This window comes from Humulus lupulus, chromosome 3 (genome assembly GCF_963169125.1).
Source record: "Humulus lupulus chromosome 3, drHumLupu1.1, whole genome shotgun sequence".
NCBI lineage: Eukaryota > Viridiplantae > Streptophyta > Magnoliopsida > Rosales > Cannabaceae > Humulus > Humulus lupulus.
Genome location: NC_084795.1, coordinates 23,238,016 through 23,261,825, shown reverse-complemented (window position 1 = coordinate 23,261,825; position 23,810 = coordinate 23,238,016). Strand labels below are relative to the sequence as shown.

General features: G+C 32.4%; 1 protein-coding gene and 3 long non-coding RNA genes across 4 annotated transcripts; all 4 read left to right on the top strand.

The window, feature by feature from the left end:
• Positions 1-2,326: 2,326 nt before the first annotated feature.
• On the top strand, positions 2,327-4,066 carry LOC133822308 (uncharacterized). The gene is made up of 2 exons (XR_009887856.1): positions 2,327-2,896; positions 3,255-4,066. It is a non-coding gene; the product is annotated as an uncharacterized LOC133822308 (long non-coding RNA).
• Positions 4,067-4,796: 730 nt separating this feature from the next.
• Positions 4,797-6,564, top strand: LOC133822307 (uncharacterized). The gene is made up of 2 exons (XR_009887855.1): positions 4,797-5,743; positions 6,500-6,564. It is a non-coding gene; the product is annotated as an uncharacterized LOC133822307 (long non-coding RNA).
• Positions 6,565-9,427: 2,863 nt separating this feature from the next.
• LOC133822306 (serine/threonine protein phosphatase 2A 57 kDa regulatory subunit B' theta isoform-like) lies at positions 9,428-12,461 on the top strand. Its single transcript, XM_062254584.1, has 2 exons — positions 9,428-11,306; positions 11,826-12,461. Exons 1-2 carry the CDS (start codon positions 10,110-10,112, stop codon positions 12,183-12,185), a joined length of 1,557 nt encoding a protein of 518 aa, XP_062110568.1. The 5' UTR covers positions 9,428-10,109; the 3' UTR covers positions 12,186-12,461.
• A 9,161-nt stretch (positions 12,462-21,622) lies between these two features.
• LOC133821007 (uncharacterized) lies at positions 21,623-22,868 on the top strand. The gene is made up of 2 exons (XR_009887259.1): positions 21,623-21,956; positions 22,417-22,868. It is a non-coding gene; the product is annotated as an uncharacterized LOC133821007 (long non-coding RNA).
• The last annotated feature ends 942 nt before the right edge of the window (positions 22,869-23,810 follow it).

Below are 23,810 nucleotides of genomic sequence, written 5' to 3'. Positions count from 1 at the left end.
ACAAAATGCATCTGATCTTATCTACTTGGTCAATATCTTGGATATGACATCACACGAGATGTGTATGTACTGATTTAATCTTACAACAAAATATTTTTGAATATATAATTACAATTATAATCCACTGTGACCAGGTCACTATAATTGTAACGATACATATGTTTGAGATTTTATAAACGTTTGTATTAATAATAATTAATCATGTAATAAAACATGTAAACATCACAATTTAATTGAACAAAATTATTTATGCTATTTTATTGATAATGTATGAATTATATAATAAATGTGGTTTTATAAGAGCATAAAACCCAACAATACTTTCTCAACAAATTCTTGTAGTTGGATTTTCCAACAACTCAACTGGGAGTATTCATTCCATTAAGCAAAAGACACTTTCCAGGAGAGCGACGGGCTCTACCTCCAAACACTTTCCAGGAGGACTATTAGAGACATTTAATGATTCTAGCTTATCATCGCATCATTGCTCATTTCTCACACTACAAGAATTTTACCATTTGACATGTTTTAAAAAACGTAACTAACTCATATTAATATACGTTTATATATATTTCTTTAAAAAAAAACCTTATCTATGAATAGTATGGTGATCTAATTGATCATATATGCTAAAGTGCTTACTCCATCTTTCACTTTGCATTTTCTATTCTTCTTGCCATTTTTTCCCATTTCAACATTTGCGTTGCTTTGGAATCTGAAGAAGGTATATTCTTTTTTATTTATACTTTTCTATATAGTGAATAAATATTTAAATTTATTTATATATCTCTTTTATATAATAAGTGTGTAGATAACGAAAATTGTTGGTTTTAACAGTTTTTTATTTTTTTTAATATTAACTTTAACAAAATATTCTTATATTTAACAAAATATTTTTATATTTAATTGTAGTTTGTAAACATCACTTAAACTTAAATAAAATAAATAATTAAAAAAAATTAAAATGTGATATTTTTGAGATATTTTACAATGATAATTATTTAAAAATAATAAATAATTACACAAATTAAAATATGATATTTTACGATGATAATTATTTAAAAATAATAAATAATTAAATAAATTAAAATAATTTTTTTTAGATATTTTACAATAATAATTATTTAATAATAATAAAATCATACTTTATATAACTTAAATAAAATTTAATTAAACTTAAACTCACTTATTAGAATAATATCATATTAAACATATAATATAATTTACAATCAATTAGCAACAATTTTTTTTTAAACTAGCAAGAAACTTAAATTTAAAATCCACGTATAATATTTAATATTACATTAAACATATAATATATAATATCTTGTTATTACTCCCAAATTCAAAAGTTAGAACAAACATAAACTTAAAAAAATTATTTAATTAAAATAAGATATTTATTTCAAAATTTATATGACATTAATATAAATTTAATAAAAAAAATTAAAAAATTCTATAAATAAAACTACAGAAACGTGCATTGCACGTTACTTGTATCTAGTATTATATAATTGATTTGCTCAAAAATGTTACCAAAACAATATTTTAGTGGCATTTAGTCAAAAATGTAATTAAATGTAATATAATTTCTCACTTTTATATTTAGTAATATTTTAAAAATGTCATTAAAGATTGTTTTTGAAGGCATTTTAAAAATATCACTAAAAATACATTTTAGTGACATTTCAAAGTCACTATAGTTTATTGTATATAATTTATTTATTTATTTATTATTATTATTAGTAATAAAAAGATAAAGAATTTTACCATTTATTTTTCTTAACGGGGGATGTTATAACTGTTGTAGAACAACCTCGATCAAGAACAGAACACAACACACAAAACCAGAACACTAGTGATTAGAATCTAATCAACAAGCATGAAAACACAATCTGGTTTAACCAAGGATGCAATATAATTCACACAAAAGCAAAAATGAAAATAACAATAACACAATGCACATACGTGGTTCAAGATAGTGTTGGCTAGACCAGCCACAAGGGCTTCGAGATCTCTGTTATTGAATCTGAATTTCAAGTCTGTACAGCTGAGGAGACTAGCTCCATTACAATCTCAATGATGGTACAAAGTTCACTCAAGAAGGCTCTCTCTCTTTCTCTCACTAATATTTACAGTAAGAAAAATGAATAGAATAGTTGGAAGAGATGAATGAAGCCTTATATAGCTCGGGGTAGGAGGGTAAAAGGACCTACATACAAGCCGAGTACCAACTGAAAATAACAGAAAGCAGTTATTTCTGTTATTTGTCCAAATAGATTAGCCACTTAAGTCTTGAGCATTTTTACCAATTCTAACAATAACTGTTGTAATCTGTACCCTAAAAGAGATTTGATTCACTTAATTTCTCTCATCTTCCGATCGATTTCCTAAAGTTAATGGCGGTCCTAAGCTGATGAAGATGCTTTTCGACGATTTTGGTCTCCAATGATCGATGTGTCTTTTCAACGATTTTGTTCTTCGGCGAGTCAATGCAGTTTTTGGTGAGTTCGTTCTCCGACAATTAACAGGGCTTTCAGGCGAGTGTGTTCTCCGGCAATCGCCGGGGCTTTCTGATGAGTTCGTTCTCCGGCAATCGACAAGGCTGATTTTCTTGTTTATTTGTTTCTCATATGATCTTTGATTTAAATTTTACATTATACCATTTGGACTTCATTGTTCCACTAACCTAGTAGTTAGTTTTGCTGGAACATAAAGCATAGATTGGAGATGAGTATGGGGTTTACGAAGTGCATGTAAAGTTGGCTCTTCAATTAAGAGACATTAAGTTTTGTAAGAGTTGATGTGTTTTTCTTTTCCTGTTGAGAGTGTTCTTTTTGTATCTAGTCTTATAGTCTCTGTAGTTGTGGCTTGTTTGGGAGCTTCTCATTGACAGGTAATCTTGTTTCGCTTCAATACTTTGATGTTGTCATCACTGGTTGGTAATATTCTCATGTAGCTATGATGTTAGGATAATTTATTTTCTGTGTACAGTATTAGTTCTTTTCTAATCATGGGAAATTATTGTCTAATTCATTTTCTTCTTATTCCAATTTGTATTTAGACTTCTTTGATATCATGAATCAGATGCTTATATATACATTTATATATTATATCAAAGGATGATTTTTTAGCTTAGTATTAATTAATTCATTATATTATAGTTTATGCAATCAAGGTGTATTAATATATTATATTGTATCTTGTTTCGGCTCAATTTTTTTTACTTATTTTTTGCACACTTGTGAAAATAGTCTTAAATGGTGGATGATGGTAATGCGAGCTGCTTATTTTGCTATCTAGTCTCCTACCGAATCCAAAGCTGAGACACTAGTGCTATCTATATGGTATGTTTGAAATTTGCTTCCTATACTGATTTCATTAGAAAATTATGTGAAGACTAGAAAGAAAATTATCCTGATTCCATTTTCTACTTCTAGTAGATAAGTAAAAAAAGGAATCAAACTCCAACCATTCCTTTCTAAGACATCATCTTTTCTTTCTATAATATGGATTAGTAAGAGTGCTGGTTTGTTATACACATTTGGTGTTTGTTATACACTTGCATTTCCTCCATGTTTCCCTGTTCTATAGACAACCTACATTAAATCAAATCACATAAAAAAAGTTGAATAAATTATTGTTGGAATCTAACAAAAGGGAAATTTCCATCAAACCACAAGATTATATATGATATGCTTTCAATCTAAACCCCTGTAAGACCCTAAACCACAATATTGATCCCCATTGCCTCACAGCACAACCATCTCCAAACACCACCAACCGATCATCAAAATGTGGCTCAACTGCTTCTCCTTTGTTTGATCTTATTAAATGCTTGTCTGGGTCTAGCTCAAACTAACCAAAAAGTTCAGACCATAGTTTGGTCTAGCTCAGAACCATTATCAAACCACTCACTAGTCTCAAGTCCATATAAAACTAAAACAGATACAATCAGAAAGCTAGGAAAGCAACTTCTCATACCAACTTCTTTATTTTCTTTCCATTAAACTAAAACTTGTAGGGAGTGGCTTTTTTACAAGTAAAATATCACTTCTGATTTGCTTCTTTAAGAGTCAAGTTTGGCAATTCTTTGTTGGTATAATAAAATATTTAAAATTCTTTTAAGAGTAGTCCAGTCATGAGTCATGTGTCCTGTTGTTGTTATTGTTTGAGTAGTTGCTGCTTCTGCTATATAATACATGCACTGTCCTCTGCTGCTATAGCTGTTGAGTCTGCAGGAGAAAGTCTGCTATATAATACTTCCTATGGACCCCTGTTAGTACTATTGCGTGTTTCCCCTGTTTTACAATATGCCTCTTTTTCCCTCTATTTTTTTATTATTCTTATTATTTAACAGGGAAAAATAAATGAAAAAAAAAGTCCTTTATTTTCCAGCACCAACACCCTTTTAGCACAACTAGCTCCAACCTACTCTCAGCTCTTAAATCAACACAATCAAGCTAAAAAAATTTGGTCTACAAATCTGACCAAACCAGAGCCATAGGATAGGAATACTGCAACCAATAAATTTTGAGCTGCTGACAAGAGAAGATGTTGCTCAACTCAAGAGAAGAATCTATACCTTCTTCCTATTGAAAAATGACCAAATTTATCTCTCATAGTAATCTCATAGCAGGTCATTTCGTTTATGTTGATATGAAAACTACTGTTTTTGCCTTTTATTTTGAATTTGAAATGTGAAAGAATGCATTTGTACTATAGATGATGAACTGAAATCATTATTCTTATTTTTCTTTTATAGATTTTTTATTTTTATTTTAGAATGATATCCCACAAGGGTATAAAATAGGAAGAGACATTAAACTAAATCAATGATGGTGTATGATACAGTACAGTTACATATGACCATAACAATTAAAATAGTCAGAGAAGCATCCATAAAAAAACTTTATAAACTGAACCAACGCTAGAAAATACCACTTTCCACGCACAAGCATTCCATTCGCTTTCACAATCCTTTTGAGCTTGATAGCCTCAAGCTGAGACAAAGACAAAAGACAAAGACAATATATTATTACCAAAATTCTAGCCAAGTGAACAAACACACCACCAACTAACCTTATCTTTGTTGTACTCTTCCAGAGCAATTTATTAATTTTGAGAATAATTAATTAATTAATTAGTAGAACAGAACAGATGAAACCCAGCTTTGGGGGAAATAAGAATGATATTATTGAGGGTGAAGAGTTTCGTAATGATAAGAATATGGAAATGGAAGTAAGACAAGTATGGAAAAGAAGAGGAGTAAGGTGTCCAAAGGGAACCATACCAGTTCGACGAATCAACAACAGAACCATCAACCACCCACTTAGCAGGCCCATAAGGAAACCATACTACTTTCATACTAACAATGACAATTTACAAAATTTATTAATACTAATAAATTGCATATGTCCATATTGGGAAAAAAAATATTATATATAAAAAAAACAAATTTCTCTCATATTTATATAACTTTCATTGGTAAAATTATTTTATCATAGCATCTATCTTTATTGTTGGTGACTTTTTTTTGACAATTTTGCCAACCATAATTTTTTTTCCAACCAATAATATATATATTGAGATATGTTTAATAAATAAAATTAATTCATATATGAGATAGCTATGAGATAGCAGCAGAAGATAGATTTGACACTTCAATATTTATTTTATGCTTTGTGTAGATAATTGACCAGCCTCACGGGAAACTCTTACTTTTGTTTGCATATTTCAAGAGGTATATCGTTTACCTTTGTTTTATTATTATGCAAATGTTAGAGGAGTTTGAATATCTTAAATATTCATTCATAGTGAAGTATGTTCTGAGATCATTATTGACTGCTGCAGTAATAACAGAAGATTGAGAACTTGTGTGTTTTAGTGAAGTAGGATCTGAAAAATTTGTGTGTTGCGGCGAGATAAGGAAGAATAGCATAGTATTGTTTGATTTAGTTGACATATTTAGTATTACTATTTTATAATTGAATTGTGGTTGCTTGATTTGTTTAATTATTGGTACATTAATTAGATTGTTAAAAACATACACTTGTAAATATCATTTTTGTGTTGGCACTATAACACAAAAGGGTTTTAGAGAGGAATTTTTTTGTCGCTAAAGGTCTGTAAATCCTCGCTATATCGAATAGAGATAACAAAATTGTTGCTAAATATCATTTGTCTTATTGCATTTTTTTAGGGATAACATAATCGAAGATAGTATTGGAAGTGTTACTGCTTGGCTCGTCGACAAAGTTATAATGAGGTAAAGATTGATCTTACCTGTAATAATGAGTTATATTATATTGTTTCTAGAACTGTTAAGTGAAAATCTGAGATTTAATTAGAGGTTTCAAAATTTAGGATCTATTGAAAAATAAATGTTATGCTGTCGATTTGTTTTTAGAAAAATAACAACCAACTGATATGCGTATTGCTTATGATAATAACATGAGTTTTGTTTTTCTTATTGCATTTTTTTCTCTATGTTATTTAGGTGATGAAGATAGCGAAACGAGAATTGGATGCTTGCAATTAATAAGGAGATAATATTGGACAAATGTTACAATTTTCCTTTTATTAGACTTATTAGACATATTATATTTCTAATCATAAACTTTTATTATGGTATTTTGTACTTGAAATTTTTTCATTTGGGACATATGTATTGTATATTTTGATTGATAAAAAAAAATACATTAGACTATCAAATTCTAATTACATTATTAAATAATAAATTACTTTATCAAATAAATGTAATTAAAAATAATTTGATTGCATTTTGAAAAAGTAATTAAAGATAATAAGATTAATCTTTAAAATATAATTAAAGATAATTAGATTACATTTTGAAAATGTAATTAAAGATAATTAGATTACATCTTGAAAATGTAATTAAATGAAAAAAATATAATTAACATAAAGAATCATAACATCTAGATAATGTTACTATTGACAATATATAATACCAAAACAACGTTATAATAGTCTATTTAATAACATGAAAAAAATGTAATCAAATGGCAAGACTTTTAATAACATGGCTAGACTTAACACTTTCTAAAGTGTTATAAATTGCATTTGATAACACTTTTCGAGAGTTATTGCAAATGTTTTGTTTTCAAATTGGTTCCTATTTAGTTTGTGCACTTTTCAGTTTGTTGTGTGCTTTATTTTCATTTTAAATCAATTTATTTGAAGTATTTTCTTCAAATTTGTGAGTGTTGATCTTCACAATTTATTACTAAAATAATCCCTGGGAAAGGATAATTGGTACTGACTATTAAATTAGCTTGTTTATGAAAAAGTACACTTACATATAATGATATTCGATACTTTACAAATTCTTTTCAATGAGATTTACCAATAAATTGAAACTATATAATGGTATGTTTTAATGTCTTTGGTGAGGTGATTTATAACATTGAGCAATCACTTTTGGTTTGTGTGATCACGTTTAGGTTCAATAGTATAAATTGCTATACATATGAGGTCCTATATATAGAGTCTGAGGAGGCAGGAGTAAGAGAGAAAATCAGAGTAAACACTTGTGTGAGAGAACTTGTCATGTGAATGGCGGCTTATAGAGAAGAACTATAGTGTTATACATGGTTGTACTTTGCTCAGATGAGAGTGTATTAATTCTTGGTTGTGTACGTAAGGGCTACGTGTAGAAGACAAGTTGTTAAGAAAGTGTTGTGGTTAATTATCTCAACATCTGTATTCTGTAATATCAATAAAGGAAAGTGGGCTAGCTGAACTGGATGTAAGACTATTCTTTGTCCGAACCAGTTTCTTCGTTTTTACTTTGTCAGTTATCTCTTTCTTGCCTGTGTGTTGTGCAGGTTTACATGGAGCAGTCTTGGTGTTGGAAAACTCCAACAAAGGCACATTGGCCCCTGCAGAAGGAGCTAAGGAGCCCATTGAAGCACTGTCCGATTTTCTTGCAAGACAACCGTCAATCCGAGCTTTTCTCGACACCAAAGCTGAATTTATTCACAATTTTGTCTATTGAGTCGATGGTTTCAGTGTCTAATTTTTCATATAATTTCTCGTAAATGAAGTTTAGTGTTATCTTTCGTAAGGTGGTTGCATTACGGCTTAGCATTTTGGATTGATCAGTTATATAAGGATATTAACATGGGAATTGGTCTTAGCATTTTTAAAATGACTTTTGAACAGTATCATATCGTCTAGTATCAAATAAGAGAGCTGATATGAAAAGTTCCTTTATTATATATTCTTTTGCCACCTCATTCGGCTTGCCAAGTTATTCTTCTTTGACTGGGTAATTCGTGGCTTCATTATAGGTGAACTATAACGATTTTTCTGGTCGCCAAAAACATGTTGTTAAAGGCTGCTAAATTGAGAAGAAAAGTAAAAAATCAATATATATTTCTAGTCTTTTTGAATTGTTCAAATATAGATAAAAAAAGAGAAATATTAAATGTCCTCGTGCAATAATCATATTAGATTATATTAAGGATTAGGTGTTAATCAACTTGGTAATGAGAGATAATGCCCCAAACAAGAGAGTTGTTAAATGACACCAATAGTGACCAATACCATAAGAAAGTGACATACTGTATAATCTAATATTGAATTCTATATATTTTAATTTAATAATTATTATGAAATATCACTAACCAATCCTAAGATGTTATTTCAGATAGCAGACACTTTAATGTAGCAAATATGAACACTCCCCAAACAATATAAAAGACACATTTTGGTTTTATTATTTTAGGAGCCCACTTGGTGCCCTACCAACCTTATTTATTTCTAGATAAAATGATTGTTTCACTTTTAATTACATTTAATAACCAAAGAAAAGTTGTATCTTTCCTTCATTTATTTTTGGTAATGGATAGCAAATAGAATCCAATTATTAAAAAAAAAAAATCCGATTACTACATTTATTTTACATTTATATATCCACAAATTTTAAGAAATCTGATTTATTGTTTACATTTTTTACTCTTAGGAGACCAAAAAGTATTACTTTATCAAATTTGTCTTCACTTTGGGTGTTTAGACACAATTCAATGAAGTTGTAAGTGAAACCAAAAAGAGGAAATGAAAGGATAAGAAAAAGTAGATATAAGAGAGCTTCGGATTCGAATACATTTTAGAAATTATTTTAAGATTACCACAATACCATTAGTGATTTATTTAAACAAAATTCTTTTTTATTTTATTTTTATTTTGACAAAATATTTAAACAAAATTCTTAATAAAACAAAAGAGAGAAAAAACATATTATAAAAATGGAAAACGACAATTGAAATATCGTCGTAATTTAGTGACTCGTTCAATTTTGACTTTTCGTACAGAAAAGAACTTTGACTAATTAACAAGAATAGAGAATGACGAGGAAGTAACAAACAAAGCCTGAGTTTAAGAGAGTCAATAAACTACAGCCAGTTACAAACGAAACGAACACTTTTCTCTGTATCTCATTACTAAATTACCCTCTCTACACTTCTCTGTTTTCTTCTTTTTGGCCAATTCCTTCTTCAAAGCCATTACTGTATTGTTTTGGAGTATTGATCGCTATAAATTCTTAGATTGGGAAGAGAGCAACAATTCGTTGATCTTCTTTTTCTTTTTATTATTATCATCTTTTTTTTTTTTCTAGTGGAGAAACCGATGTTTAAAGGTTCTTCCTTTCTCTGATTTTTCAGAAGCTGATTTTTTTTGGTTAAGATTGGCCCTTTGAGTTGGAGCTTTTCAATTCAACTCAAATGTTCAAAATTTTAATCTGGGTATTGGGTGAAAGAAGCTGAGGAGTGTTGGGAAGGGCACATGAATATATAAAGATTGTTGGTCTGATTTTTAGCAGTGAAAAAGGGTGGGCTTGATTCTAGTTTTTGGATGAGAAGGGGGGTTTAGAGCCCCCTTAATTGACCTTTTCAACTTTTGGGTCTTTTTATTATCTATTTCTTCATTCAAATATTGGGTTTTAAGCATTTGAGCTTTCTGCCTTCGATTTGGTCTTGATGGAGTATTTAGTGGCTTTGGATGCGGTCTCTTGTTGATGGTGTTGTGAAGTTTTAGAGGGTGGCACTGTTGTTGTTGTTTTTTTTTTTTTAATTTTTTTTTTCTGTATGAGGATGTTAAAACATATTCTCACTAAGCTTCATCGGAAGACTAAGAGCGACGAAAAACGAGAACATGGTGGAACCAATGCTACTTATGTTTCTTCTACCACTTCAAGAAGCATTGATTTAGACACTAACAAGTCTAGAAGTTCAGTTATATCTTTCCCTGGTGGTAACAATTATGCCTCTTCAGAAGTGGGACAAAATCATGGTAACAAAAATGGTAGAGTTGCAGTGTCTTCTTCTATTGAATCATTACCTGCATTAAGGGATGTTCCAACCATTGAGAGGGAAAGCTTACTGATAAAGAAGTTGAATTTGTGTTGTGTTGTATATGATTTCACTGACCCAACCAAGCACCTCAAAGAGAAAGAGATCAAACATCATACATTGTTGGAGCTAGTGGATTACTTGACTTCTGCAAATGTTAACTTTTCTGGAACTGTTATGCAAGAGGGTGTTAAAATGGTATCCACAAATTTATTTAGAATCTTTCCTCCACAACTGCGCGAGAGCAAAGTTGCAGAAGGCTTTGATTTGGAAGATGATGAACCTTCCATGGATCCAGCATGGTCTCACTTGCAATTTGTGTATGAGTTTTTTGTAAGGTTTGTTGCACCATCTGATATTGATGCAAAACAAGCTAAAAAATATGTTGATCACTCTTTTATTCTCCACTTGCTTGAGCTTTTCGACTCTGAAGATCCTAGAGAAAGGGAGTATCTGAAAACCATTCTTCACCGAATTTATGGTAAGTTTATGGTGCATCGTCCATTCATCAGGAAAGCCATCAACAACATTTTTTATCGCTTCATTTTTGAGACAGAGAAGCATAATGGTATTACTGAACTTTTAGAAGTTTTGGGCAGTATTATAAATGGTTTTGCTCTACCATTGAAAGAAGAACACAAGTTGTTTCTTTTCCGGGCCCTTATTCCTTTGCACAAACCAAAATGCTTTGCACTGTACAACCAACAATTATCTTACTGCCTCGCACAATTTGTGGAAAAGGATTGCAAGCTTGCTGATGCAGTCATAAGGGGCATTTTGAAGTGCTGGCCAATCACCAATAGTTCCAAGGAAGTGATGTTCTTAGGTGAATTGGAGGAAGTTTTAGAATTAACCCGGTCGCCCGAATTCCAGCGTTGCATGATCCCCTTGTTTCGCCAGATTGCTCGCTGTTTAAACAGTTCTCACTTTCAGGTAGTTGGCTATTTGATGGTTGAATCTTATTTTCTTTCAACTGATTATGTTTAAGATGAACTTCATTGATTCATGCTTCATTTGTTCAACACATCATTGCATTTTATGCATTTCTTTTGTGGTATGAAGCATTTAAAGACAGGGGAATATGTATGTTGAATGTTAAACTAGGTGCTAACAAGTGCTCCAAGTTCTTGTTTTGAATCTTTATGGTACTTAATTTTTTTTACATATGATGTTTATTATATATTTTGTTGTTTTAAGTGCTGCATTCACAGTGTCTCTAATGGCAGAGTGTTAAAAATCTGAGAGCCAATGAACCTTCTGTTCAATCTGCTTGAACATGATGCAAGTTTTTTATTTATTTATTTTTTTATCTTTTTAGCAATGTAGATGGTTGACATGCCAACTTTCCAAACTGCATATGTTGATTCAATCACACCTGGTTAAAAGATTTTCCCTAGATTGTTATCCTTGATCCATTGTTCTCACATAGTGCTAATTGCTATTTTTTTCCAGGTTGCAGAGAGAGCATTGTTTTTGTGTAACAGCGATCACATTGAGAACTTGATCAAACAAAATCACAATGTCATTCTACCAATAATCTTCCCTGCCTTGGAAAATAATGCTAGAAATCATTGGAACCAAGCTGTTCATAGCTCGACCTTAAATGTGCGCAAGATTTTCCATGATCTTGATCCCAAGTTGTTCAAAGAGTGCTTGCTCAAGTTTCAGGAAGATAAGTCAAAGGAACATGAGATTAAAGCAAGACACGAAGCCACTTGGCAACGGTTAGAAGAGCTCGCTGTGAAGAACTTCACAAGCAACGAAGTAGTGCTCGTTTCACGCGAAGCTTCTCATGCTGCAGCTTCATTTTAGCTGCAGCAAGTGGACAGTTTGAATGACCTGCAATTTTTTTCAGTTGAGATGAGATTGGTAAAGAAACCGGTGAGTGGTGAATGGTTCAAATGGTTGAATGTTGTAATCATTTATTTACTCTCACCTGCTTCGAAAGATTAAACATACAGCAAATCATATCTATTCTATTGGGAAGGGTTTTGGTCAATAGCTGCTCAGAATGTCCCAAGAAGCACTTTGTTTTGTTTATCCTTGTTTTTTTCAGACTTAATACAAAGCACATTTTTTTGACTGAAAGCGATATATGGGTATGTGTGTACCCCCAATCCCCTAAAAATATGAAGATTGCATTATTAGGCAATTTATTTAACCAGCAAATCCTATAGGCTTAAAGACTTTTTTTTTCCTTTCTAATTTCTCTGTAAGAGGAAAACAGAGAAGAGATGTTTAAGACTTCACTTTAAGCAAAACCCAATACATTTCTTTAAGAATATGCTAGGGTCAAGCCGTCTCAAGAAAAAGGGGGCAGTCTCAGTGCTTCAAATCGTTGAGTTGTGGAGAAAATGAACTACTTGTGAAATTGGCAACTTTTTTTCCCAATAAAGCAATACAAAAAGGTTCCAAATTGGGTTTAATATGGTTTTGTAGATTGATATATATATATATATATATATATATATATATTATAAGGAAAATTTTGGTGATAAGATTCTCTCATAAAGGCTAAACGATAAAAGCATAAAGTAAAGCATACAAGATAATTGATAAAATTCTCTGAACAAGGGCTAAAAGACATAATATTAATTTAAAGATTGTTTCATGGTTGGCACCGTAGTCAGAGTCATATGTTGGGTCCTTATGGAGTGAGTTTTATCCTGTCGGTTCTTCTTCATCCTGATCGCTGCCAGCTGGAGGGCAGGTGTCGTAATCTGTATAACCCATATTCTTTTCCTGTGTACTGGAAGAGATAAGGATCTTGCATATCTGTAGTGTCAGCATATGGATCTTGAGAATCTTCAAAGTAGTTACTTTTTCGCAAAATTACCCCTTTAGTATCGGTCAATTTATATAGTGACAGATATTTTTGCTCTAAAGTTTCTTCAAGTTTGGCGGACTGATTTGTTTCATTTTTTGAAATATGGAAGGCCTCAAGGGCCCTCGTTATTTTGCAAGTATAGTCAGAAGGGAACGTCTCCCAATGAACGTCTTCTTCTGGCTTGGGCCATAATTCAGGAGGTATAGTCTGATTTTTCTCAAACAGACTTTTTTGGATGTCCATGTATTCTTGGCCCCCAAGACCACATAGTGGCTCTTCTTTTGACCCGTAGACTTCGAATGCCAGATTGATAACTATATTATGTTCTGCATCAAGTTTGGCATTAAGACTAAGAAAGAGAACAGTATAACAGTTCATTAGGCTGGCAATATTTGGGCCTGGTGGGTAGATAAAAGTGGGCCTGTTATTCTGGACCTTTTTCCATTCAGCCGATAGGACATTTTTCCATTTTTCCAATGGAGCGAACCATGACAGAATGTCCATTTGGACCTGGTAAGCTGGTTTGAACCTTTCTTGGTCCAATAATGGTTTTATGGATGTGTGCAAGGCCATAGTTTGTACCTCAACAACTATGGTAAAAACACTGGCCAAATACCAGAAAATATGAGCTACTGGTTTTGGTGTGAAGATAGCATCTCGAAGAGGTAGTATTTGGGCAAATTGATACTTTGGATGGATTCCAAAGTCATTTTGTATAGAAGGTCCAAGTTTGGAAATCATAAAATTCTAAAGAAAGATTGCTCTATGAGTTGCTCTTTCTCTAACTGATTTGTTGGACGTCATCGAAGTGATATTTTTTGCATCCCGGGGAAAAGATTAATTATGTTTGGCAGAAGATAAAGAAGCCATCATGAGTATGAATGGAATGGTATGCGATAGTTTTTGGACGACGATGGAAATGGATCTTGGTGAGTATCTTGAGGCTAGATTTATAGCAAGGGGTGATCTGGATAAGAAATCAGCCACAATATTGTCTTTGCCTTGGATGTGTTTGATGTCAAAAGAGTAGTTGTCAAGCCAGACTGCTAATATCAAAAGTTGGGCATTTGTCGTTTTGCTCTTTTTTAGACCAATCATTCATTTTGACACGGCAAAGTCCATTTCTACCAAGAAATGATGACCTATTAGATGGAATTCAAATTTTGTAATACTCATCTTTATCGCCAATAATTCTGTTAGGGTAGAATGATAGTTGAGCTGAGAGTCTTTGAAGTGGTCCCTCTTGTATCCACATATTTTTCTTTTCCCTGTCTTGTCTTGTTCAAGTAGGACAACTCTCCAATACCGATCACTAGCATCTATTTGCAAGATACTTTTTCCATCAGAAGGAATCTACAAAGGTGGTAGTGTCTGTATTATCTCCTTTAGTTTTTTGACTGCTATAGTTTGCTCTTGTGACCATGGTGGAGTTTGCTTTTTAAGCATGTCACTGAGTGGTCTTGTCATTTCCGAAAGTCGCAGGACAAAATCCCGTAAATAGTTTACAATTCCTAAGAATTGTTGGATTTGGACCTTTGTGAAGTCCTTTTTGGGAAACTTCAGTAATTCTTGGGCTATATGAGGTTGGGCCTCATATTGGCCTTTGATAAACTTCATCCCCAGAAAGTCAATTTGGGTTTGTCCAATGATCATCTTCTTTTTTGATAACATGACCCCATGGGCTTCTGTGAGAGAGATGAACTATAGATTGTGATGGGCTTGTTTATCTTGTGAGAATAGCAATATATCATCAATGTAGATCAGTGCCTTATCTAGAATGGGGCCGTAGATTTTAGTCATGGCCTTCTAGAACAGTGATGGGGCTGTTTTGAGACCAAAGGGAAGGACAGTCCATTGATAATGGTGATTTGGAATACAGAAGTCAGTTTTCGGCCTATCTTCCTGTTTGATACCCAACGGCCAAAATCCCGCCTTTAGATCAAATTTCGAAAATATTTGAGCCTTTGACAGGCTTGCAAATAGGGAATTCTTGTTTGGTAGGGGGAATTTATCATCTGTTACAAATTCATTCAAGGGCTTGTAATTGATGACCATCCTTTGTTTTCCCCGGGCTTGTTCTGATCTCTTATTGACGTAGAAAGTATGGCATGCCCATGAAGAGGTGGTTGGTTCGATCAATCCTTGTTGTTGTAGTTCTTTTCATTCCTCGGTTGCCATTTTTTGATGCTCTGGGTTCATGCTTGAGTGAATTGCCTTGATAGGGTTAATGTCTTCATTGAGCTTGAATGGTAAACTGATGAAGAACTGTTGATTTTTCCATAGAGGACGTTCACATTCTTGGAGGAACTCGGCATGACTTGTGGCACATGAATTTTCTATGAGCCGTTGTCTGACCTTGGAGAATGGATCAGGAGGCATGAGAAAATAGTTTGGTATGGATTCCCATGGAGCAAAATGTTGTTTGTAGCCAAGGCCACCAGGAAGGATTCGTAAACCCTTTTTCTTGGTGTAGACATCAAAGCAAATAATTAGATCCTTCCCTGGTAATTTTGAACCAATTACTCTATGAATGATAGAGCATCCTAGGAAGAGCTGTAATTTAATTGGTTTACTGATGAGCTCTGTACAGAAAATACTTCCATTTGCAACGTGCAAGAATTGTTTTTCTTTCCTCCAATATTCCGGAGGGAGAACATCAGGGTTCATCATGGTGTATGATGCTCCCATATCAAAGAAGGCTGCTACTTTGACTGGCCGAGCATATTTTGTAGAGAAGATCTGCATGGAGATGATTGGTGATGGTGTTGGGAAAACTTATACATGAACTTTATTAATTTTTTATGTAGATCTAATATCAAACAAATTAATATGAGATAACCTAGAACATGTTTCTAAAATTGAATTCAAAGAGAAACAATGATAAGAATACTTACAGTATATGCAGCGGAATGAATGAGTCATTTCTTCAGTTTCTCTAACCCTTGTATCCTTTCTGTCGCAGAGTATTATCAAGAAACTGAACCGATCTTCTATTTTCTTCACAGTCTTCCAAAGTATCCTTAGAATCACCTAGACTAGAGTGAGCAATTATCAACACATGAGATAGATACATAGAGAAGAAGAGAAAATAATAAAGAGGCTTAGAAAATGATTTGTATTTAGAGAGAATCTAAAACCTATCACAAAATCTGACTTCTGAACTTATGAACTTGTGTTTTGACTTCTCTCTAAGCACTCATTTTACAGACTCAATTAGGCCATTTAATTTAATTAAAAAATAAATAAAATAATAGCCAATTAACAACCCTAGGTCGAAATTATCATGGGCTTTGGGCCCGTGAAATTTCCCATTTGATTATAAGCCCATTGGACTTAAAATCAATGCCTGTATTATTTTCTATTGATTTAATTAATTAAATAATTATTTAAATCCTTTATCAAATTAATTATTTATAATTTGAACCTTGATTTAAACATATTTATTAATTTAGATACCAATTTATCTTAATTAATAAATCTACCTTAATTTCTCATTTCTTCTCAAAATTACATAACTCTGTGAAACCATCCAAAATTGACCTGGTCAACTTCGATAATTCTAATAGATAATTAAATCAATTAATTAAGACTATCTAGATGATTTTATCCAAGGTACAATGGGGACCATGTGCCTATGAAATCAAGCTCCAATAAGTTATCATAAATCTAACAAATAAATTTACTAACTCATTAATTCCTCGTGACTCCACTATAGACTCGAAATTGCACTCTTGAATTCATAGAACGTTCTATAACAAATATAGATACACTATTAATTATCCATTGTTACAATCATAATTGTCACTCAATCCTCTATAGACGGTCTACAATGAGATGGGACTAAAATACCGTTTTACCCCTCATTGTATTTTATCCTTAAAACACTTAGTTCCTTGTAAATGATATTTCAGTAAACTAATTTAATTACTGAAATGAGATCTCTATCATTTAACACCTTGAACCAAACTAAGAGGAAACCATCGTTTCACTTCTTCATCAGAAGCTATAGATGTTCATATATATGATTAACACTCTTACTCAATTATACTACCGAGTTCCCAAGATGTAAGTATGGGCTAGTCTATAGGGTAAGCTGGTAACGAACAAGTCAAAGAACTCAAATAATACAATCAATTAGAGTACTAACCATTCAGAATTGAGATTGAATTGACTTATGGTCAACTATATGATATGACTAGAATAGATAATAACGATATGTTTACTTATCTTATCAACTGTCAATATCGGTCATGTCCGATGTAGCAAATACATCCGATCTTATCTAGTTTGCTAATGTTCTGGAAAGAACATAACACCACAATGTGTAAGTAGATAATATCGTAGATTGGCAAGTCAGTGTAAATCCTGTACACTGACTAATCTTAGGACTAACTTATTTTGAACATATAATTATATTTATATTCCATTGTGATTACGTCACTATAAATACGATTAGCTATATGCTCGGGATTTAATATAGTAGTTTATATTAAACAAATAATCATGAAAATAAAACATGTGAGCAAAGTGATTGACCAAGTCAAAAAATGATTTCTATTCTTTTATTGATAATAAAATGAGATTACAAAGAATTTGAGTTTTAATTAGGGCATAGAACCCCAACAGATGGTTGTATTGTATTGATAGCTACCATGTGGTAAAATTCATTTGAAGCCTTCAGTTGTTCGAATGCACAGAGGGACTCTGGATTTATCTCGTCATCAATAGAGAAGATGGATTCTAGGTCATTTTCTTCGAGAGATATGCCAGTTGTTTGTTGAATGTGGGAGATCAGTTTGACAATTTTCCCTTTGGGGCATTGTTTGGCATAATGTCCTTTGTCGCCACATATAAAACATTTGTTGGACTTCTTCCTAAAAGAGCGCTTCCTTCTTAGAAATTTGAACGAGCGGCGTCCTTTTTCCTTTGAGGATTTAAATGTCTTAAAGGTTTTAAACCTTTTGTTGTGTGTTTTTTTTTTTTCTGGAAGACAAGAACATGCTGATTCTGATGGACATTTGATCCGCAGGTCCTTTTGGCTGCAAACCTTTCCGAGCTTCTTGGATTGTTTCATGATTTTTTTGGATAAACTTGTGCTGAGAGCACATCTTTTCTAATGCTTTTAGAACTAGCTGATAGATTTCTCCAATCGTAGCATCAGCTAGGGTTCTTCCTATTCCCGAGAGAAGTTTGAAGGTTTCTTCTCCTAGTGGTTCTGGTATGGAAGGGAGGAAAGCTTGTTTTAGATTTGGATCATCAATCCCACCTATTTGGTAGAACCGTTGAGTCATCTTTTTGTAATGCTTCTCCAAATCTCTCTTATCCATTGAACAACATTTTAGTTTGAATACTTTTGCGTGTAGTCTTTCAGTGACTTGAGCGTCCTATCCGCAGAATTCAATATATAAATAAGTCAGGGCATTGGTGATAGATGGAAGTTGTAAAAACGTCATCTGTCTGTAATTGCCCAAACTTGTCCACCAGTCTTGTAGGGTGCTTGTAAAACGGGAGACAAAGTTGAGGAGAACCGTTCCTGCCTATTCTTCTGGTCTTTGTGATTCTAGGCTAAGCCAAGCCTGGAAGTCTTGGAACCTTTCGCGCCATTTTGATGGAGGAAGGTCATCTAAAGTAAAAGTTTGAAAGTTTGAACTTTTACTCTTTCGTTTTTGGGGAACATGTGGTGTTGCTGATTCATTTCCACTTTCGTCTTCACTTGTGATAATTGGTTTGGTCTATGAGTTTGATTCAACAGGTTCAACCATCAAATGTAGAAATGCTCCATCGTCATCGCGGGATAAGTTTTCACTGGATAGGCTTTCGGGATCACTAGGTATAGTATCATTAGAAGTTGAACTCATTTCTTCAGACCAGTCATCTGAAGAATTTTTTGAACTAGCCAAAGAACTTTGATCGTCTGAGTTCGTTTCTTTTTCTGCGATGTGGAGAGTGCTCGTATGTCGAATCATTCGTGACAGAAGATTTGTGGCTAGATGAACCATAATCCTAAAGTGTCGAATCACTTTAACACCTATACCTATTTTTTTTCTTTGAGGAATTATAATCATAAATATTTTTATATGATTGTTTATATTGTAGTTATAAAATATAGAATTCAAATAGTCAGTTGTACGCATGATTTTTTTTTAAAATATTTTATACACATATAAAAATATATTTTGAATCTGATTTCAATACTTAAATTATTTGGAATTTCCTAAAAATTAGTGGGATGTTTACTATAAATTGTAATTATAGAATCCAGAGAGAAGTATTTATTAAAGTCAATAAGTTTACTATTTCTCCACGAAATTCAAACAATAAATCAGCGAAAGCTCTAAAGGTGATAGCGTCAAATTTCACCAAAGTTAGAGCTAACCTTAAGCTATTAGAGGTACTTGAAAAACCCAAAAATTAAGTGGTATATCTATTTTTGGCTTATGGTATATCTATTTATTTGGTTAATATATATTTTGTATAAGTTATTTTTTTATATATCAATTTTTCGGTTATTATATCATCAATAATGTTTGATTTTTGAAGGAGTAGAAAATGGTATATATTGTTCCAAGAGATAAGTGGACACAAAATAATAACATTGTGTGAATATTTGGGAATTGAACGGTAAATTTGGAAAGCTGCTAATATAATAAACTAACTGAATTTTAGGATGAAAAAAAAAATTGAGAGAGAAGTCATTTGTTCTGTCTTTAATTTGAGGACACTTTATTTTCCTAATACCTAAATTCAGGCCACACTACAAAAAAAAAAAAAATGTTATCATTTAATGACAACTTTTTAGTCATAACATCAATTTTTTTGTGACTAAATGTAATTTTTAATAACAACAAAAAATTGATTGTGATTGAAAAATAACATTTAGTCACAAATTGATACTAATTAAGTTTTATTCACAATCTATTACATATAGTAATAAAATTTATTGTAATTAAAAATACATTTAATTACTACAAATTGTAATTTTTGTGACTAATACTTTTAGTTACATAATTTTTAATAAATAATGATATTTTTTTAGTCATAAATTTTAGTGGGACTATAAGTATGATTTTTTGTAAGGAGGGTCACTTACTGTATTTTTCCCTAATAAATAAATCAATCAATTTGAAAGAGTGTTCTTATGTTGGTGTAATATATAGTTGTTTTTACATACAATTTGAAGTAAATTGGGCCTAACTTTAAAGAACCACAATTGACAATCAAAATCGCCAAACTCACTGCCAACTCATGATAATGGAATCACAGCCACCGTTTTTTTCTTTGGATCTTTCTTTAACTTAAATTTTATCTTTATTCACAAATTGAATTTGGAATCTTTCAAAAGAATATAAACTATTTTCAACTTCTATGTGGAGTTTCTCAAATTTTCATGGGAAAGAAGAAAAAGTCAAAAGGTGATATTTGTAAAAGTTAGAGTAGAGTAAATTGTGGTTAAAATAGTTAATGTTTTCAAAATGTTACATTTTTATGCTAATTTTTTTTATAGTGATAAATATACCTAATATTTTTAAAATGTTGTACTTTTATACTTATTTTTTAAAATTATTTTGAGATAAAAAAGTGGTGAAAGAAATATATAAGAGTTTAGTTATTTTTAAAATTTTAAATTATTTTTACTTTCAAAATAATAATAAGAAAATAAGATTAGTAAAATTAATCAAAATAATTAAAACTTATATTTTTCCTTTACTTTTTTTTTTCAAAAAACTTATATTTTAAATGGATGAAAATATATAAGTTCTTAATTATTATAAATCATTTTTATTAATTTTAATAAAATATTTATTAATGTTTAATTTAAAATTGTTATTTTGATAAAGAATAAGAAAGAGAAAATAATTTAAAATTTAAAAAATGATTAAAATTTTATATTTTCATTAACTTTCTTATTATTTATCAAAATAATAAAAAATATGTATAAAAGTGCAACATTTTAAAAACATTGAGTATATTTATCGAAAAAAAAAAATTTAGGTATAAAAGTGCAACATTTTCAAGACATTAAGTATATTTACCAGAAAAAAAAATTAAGTATAAAAATATAACATTTTAAAAAATTAAGTATTTTACCGGCCATTTTCTCTATATTATATATGGGTTTCTTCTCAGCGGTTCACGAAAACAACGACATCGGTGCGTACATGGTTTCATCAATAGATTATTGGATGGTTGGCTTAGATTTATAGGTTTTATAATAGAAGTGTAATTATTACCTTGGTTATTGTCGTAACAGATAATAATCTTTATTTTATGAGTAGTGCTATGGTCAGACACGTTTGTACAAACTCTTCTTCAGACACTAACTCTTTGACTAACACGTGTAAAATTGATTTACTTTTCACACAAATAAAAAAATCCACTTAATTTGCTAAAACTGCCATTATGAATCCATACATAGCTAACATTCTCTCTCCCCAACTTCATTCTCTCTTGGTATGTCTTCTCTTTCTCACAGTCACACTCACTTACTTCCATTCACTCTCTCAAAATGTTATTCATATGAGAAGTTAAATGAGTTAATATTGTAGCCAAAAGCTCCTTCTCCTTCTCCAACTCATATCTCAAATCACCAGATCCATTGTCGACCTCGAGCCCAACCTTCAGTCGCTACCAAGCCCGTGTCGTGGGCCGTCTGCCTCACGCCATGGTCTTGTCCAAATCTCGCCATGGCTGTCGATCCTAGAAAATAAAATTACAAGAAGGGGAAGAAGAATTTGGGTGGAGGTGGAGATGAACAGGTAGAAAGAGCTTGTTAGATTTTATTGAATATTGAGGGTATTAGAGATTTTATTTTTTGGGTATTACAATACTCATTGCCCATTGATGGTGCTTCAAGATATTTTGTAAAATTTATTTTATTCTTCGATATTTGTTTCAGATGTTGTAGATGATTAGTTTTAACTTCCATTGATTTGTTTATATTTCTATTGCCGTTTGTTGCTTTTGGTGTGAGAAAATATATCTGTGATTGTGAGTCCATTTCAGATGAAGTAGTTGTAAAGGCATAGTTGATATGTTCAAGCTAGTGATTTCTTTCCAGCAAAAAAATAATTATTTCTGGAATTTGAAACATATTAATTTATGGAATTCGAAAATATATTTAGTTACATATGTCATCGATGAGTGGAAATTTGTATGTTAATTGTTACACCTGGATTTCGAGATAATAAGTTATTACCCGAAAACTGAGCTCGTTAGGTGTGAGCTCGAAACATATGCGGTCATCATATGATCGAAACGTCGGACCTCTTTGAAGTAAAGAACGACCTCGAGGATGTATAGGCTCGAATATTCTCTAAGCTCGCAATGGCCATGGTATGACACTTGAATATATTTTTCATTGATTGCCTTCAGGCGAGATGGCTCAAGCTCGGGAAGTGCAAGCTCGAATATGACAACATCTACTTGTTCTGAGCATAGTCGAAGATAGGTGACGAGGTCGTGATCGACTGATAGTCTCGGCAAGTTCAATGACAACTGCTAATCTCGAAGATTTAATGAATCTCGTATCTGGGTTAATCAGTTACGTGTGAACATGTTTATTGTTGTACGATCCTAATATTTAAGAGATATTATTTAATCTGTTATCTGATCCCATTTTTCATGGGACGTTTCTATGAATGAAGGAAATAATACATTATATAGCATTATATTAATTGATTTACATAATATCTTCCCGAAATATGTGGGAATGAATTCTGCAACATTCTCTATAAATAGAGAAGGAAGCACCATTTGTAAAGGACCGAAAAACTGATTCTTGAGAGAACACTCTGGGTAACTATTCCCTGAAAAGTTTCCAGAAAACTCAAAAGTCTTAATAATATAGACTCGTGGACTAGGCAGAGTTAACTGCTGAACCACGTAAAAATCCTCCTGTGTTATTTTTTGTTCATTTGCTCCAATATCATTTTGTTTAATTTCTCTCCTATTTAAGTTGGCGAAAAATGGCGTCAACAGTTTGTTGCTTTCATTGAGAGCCATTAAATAGTATGTGCGTGAGTCTGTTCAGTTAGAAAGCCTCTCGAATCAACAATGGCTGCAAATGATCCCAATGTTCCTGAGGAGGAAATTTTAGATGAAGTTGAGTACCCCCGGCACCCTGGAAAGCAGCCTATGGCGAATTCGGATCTCGATGAGAGGAGTGGTTCATACGACTCTTGGGGACCACCTACTCCCAGGGATGACGAGGACATGTACTACAATCCTGAACGATACGTCCCAATAGTGGAACTCGAAAATCGTCAACTGCGAAAGCAGTTGGCAGAAGCTAAGAAACGCAATGAAGAGCTAGCCAAACTAGTTGTTGAAGCGTAGGCGGCTTAGGCTCCACCTCCGCAAGATGCCCAGGATCCGCCTCTGCGGGGTGTTCACGTCCTACCGCGTAGGCCTCGGGGGCGGCCGCGCAAAAATGCTGCCACCCGAAGAGCGGAGTAGCCTCCGCCACCAGCAGAATAGCCTGCTCCGCCGAGGCCCCGGAGAAGTAACCGGGCTGGAGGTCCTGCCAACCCAACTGTGGAGGCACCAGCCGGAGTAGGGAATAACCGAGCCCCCTTGGAGGCTCGGACCCAAAATCCTGGTACCGCGCAGAA

Bases quoted from the DNA above. Each gene is read 5' to 3' on its own strand.
- LOC133822306 (XM_062254584.1), top strand. From the start codon at position 10,110: ATGAGGATGTTAAAACATATTCTCACTAAGCTTCATCGGAAGACTAAG. The intron at 11,307-11,825 runs GTAGTTGGCTAT...ATTTTTTTCCAG, and splicing joins TAAACAGTTCTCACTTTCAG to GTTGCAGAGAGAGCATTGTT.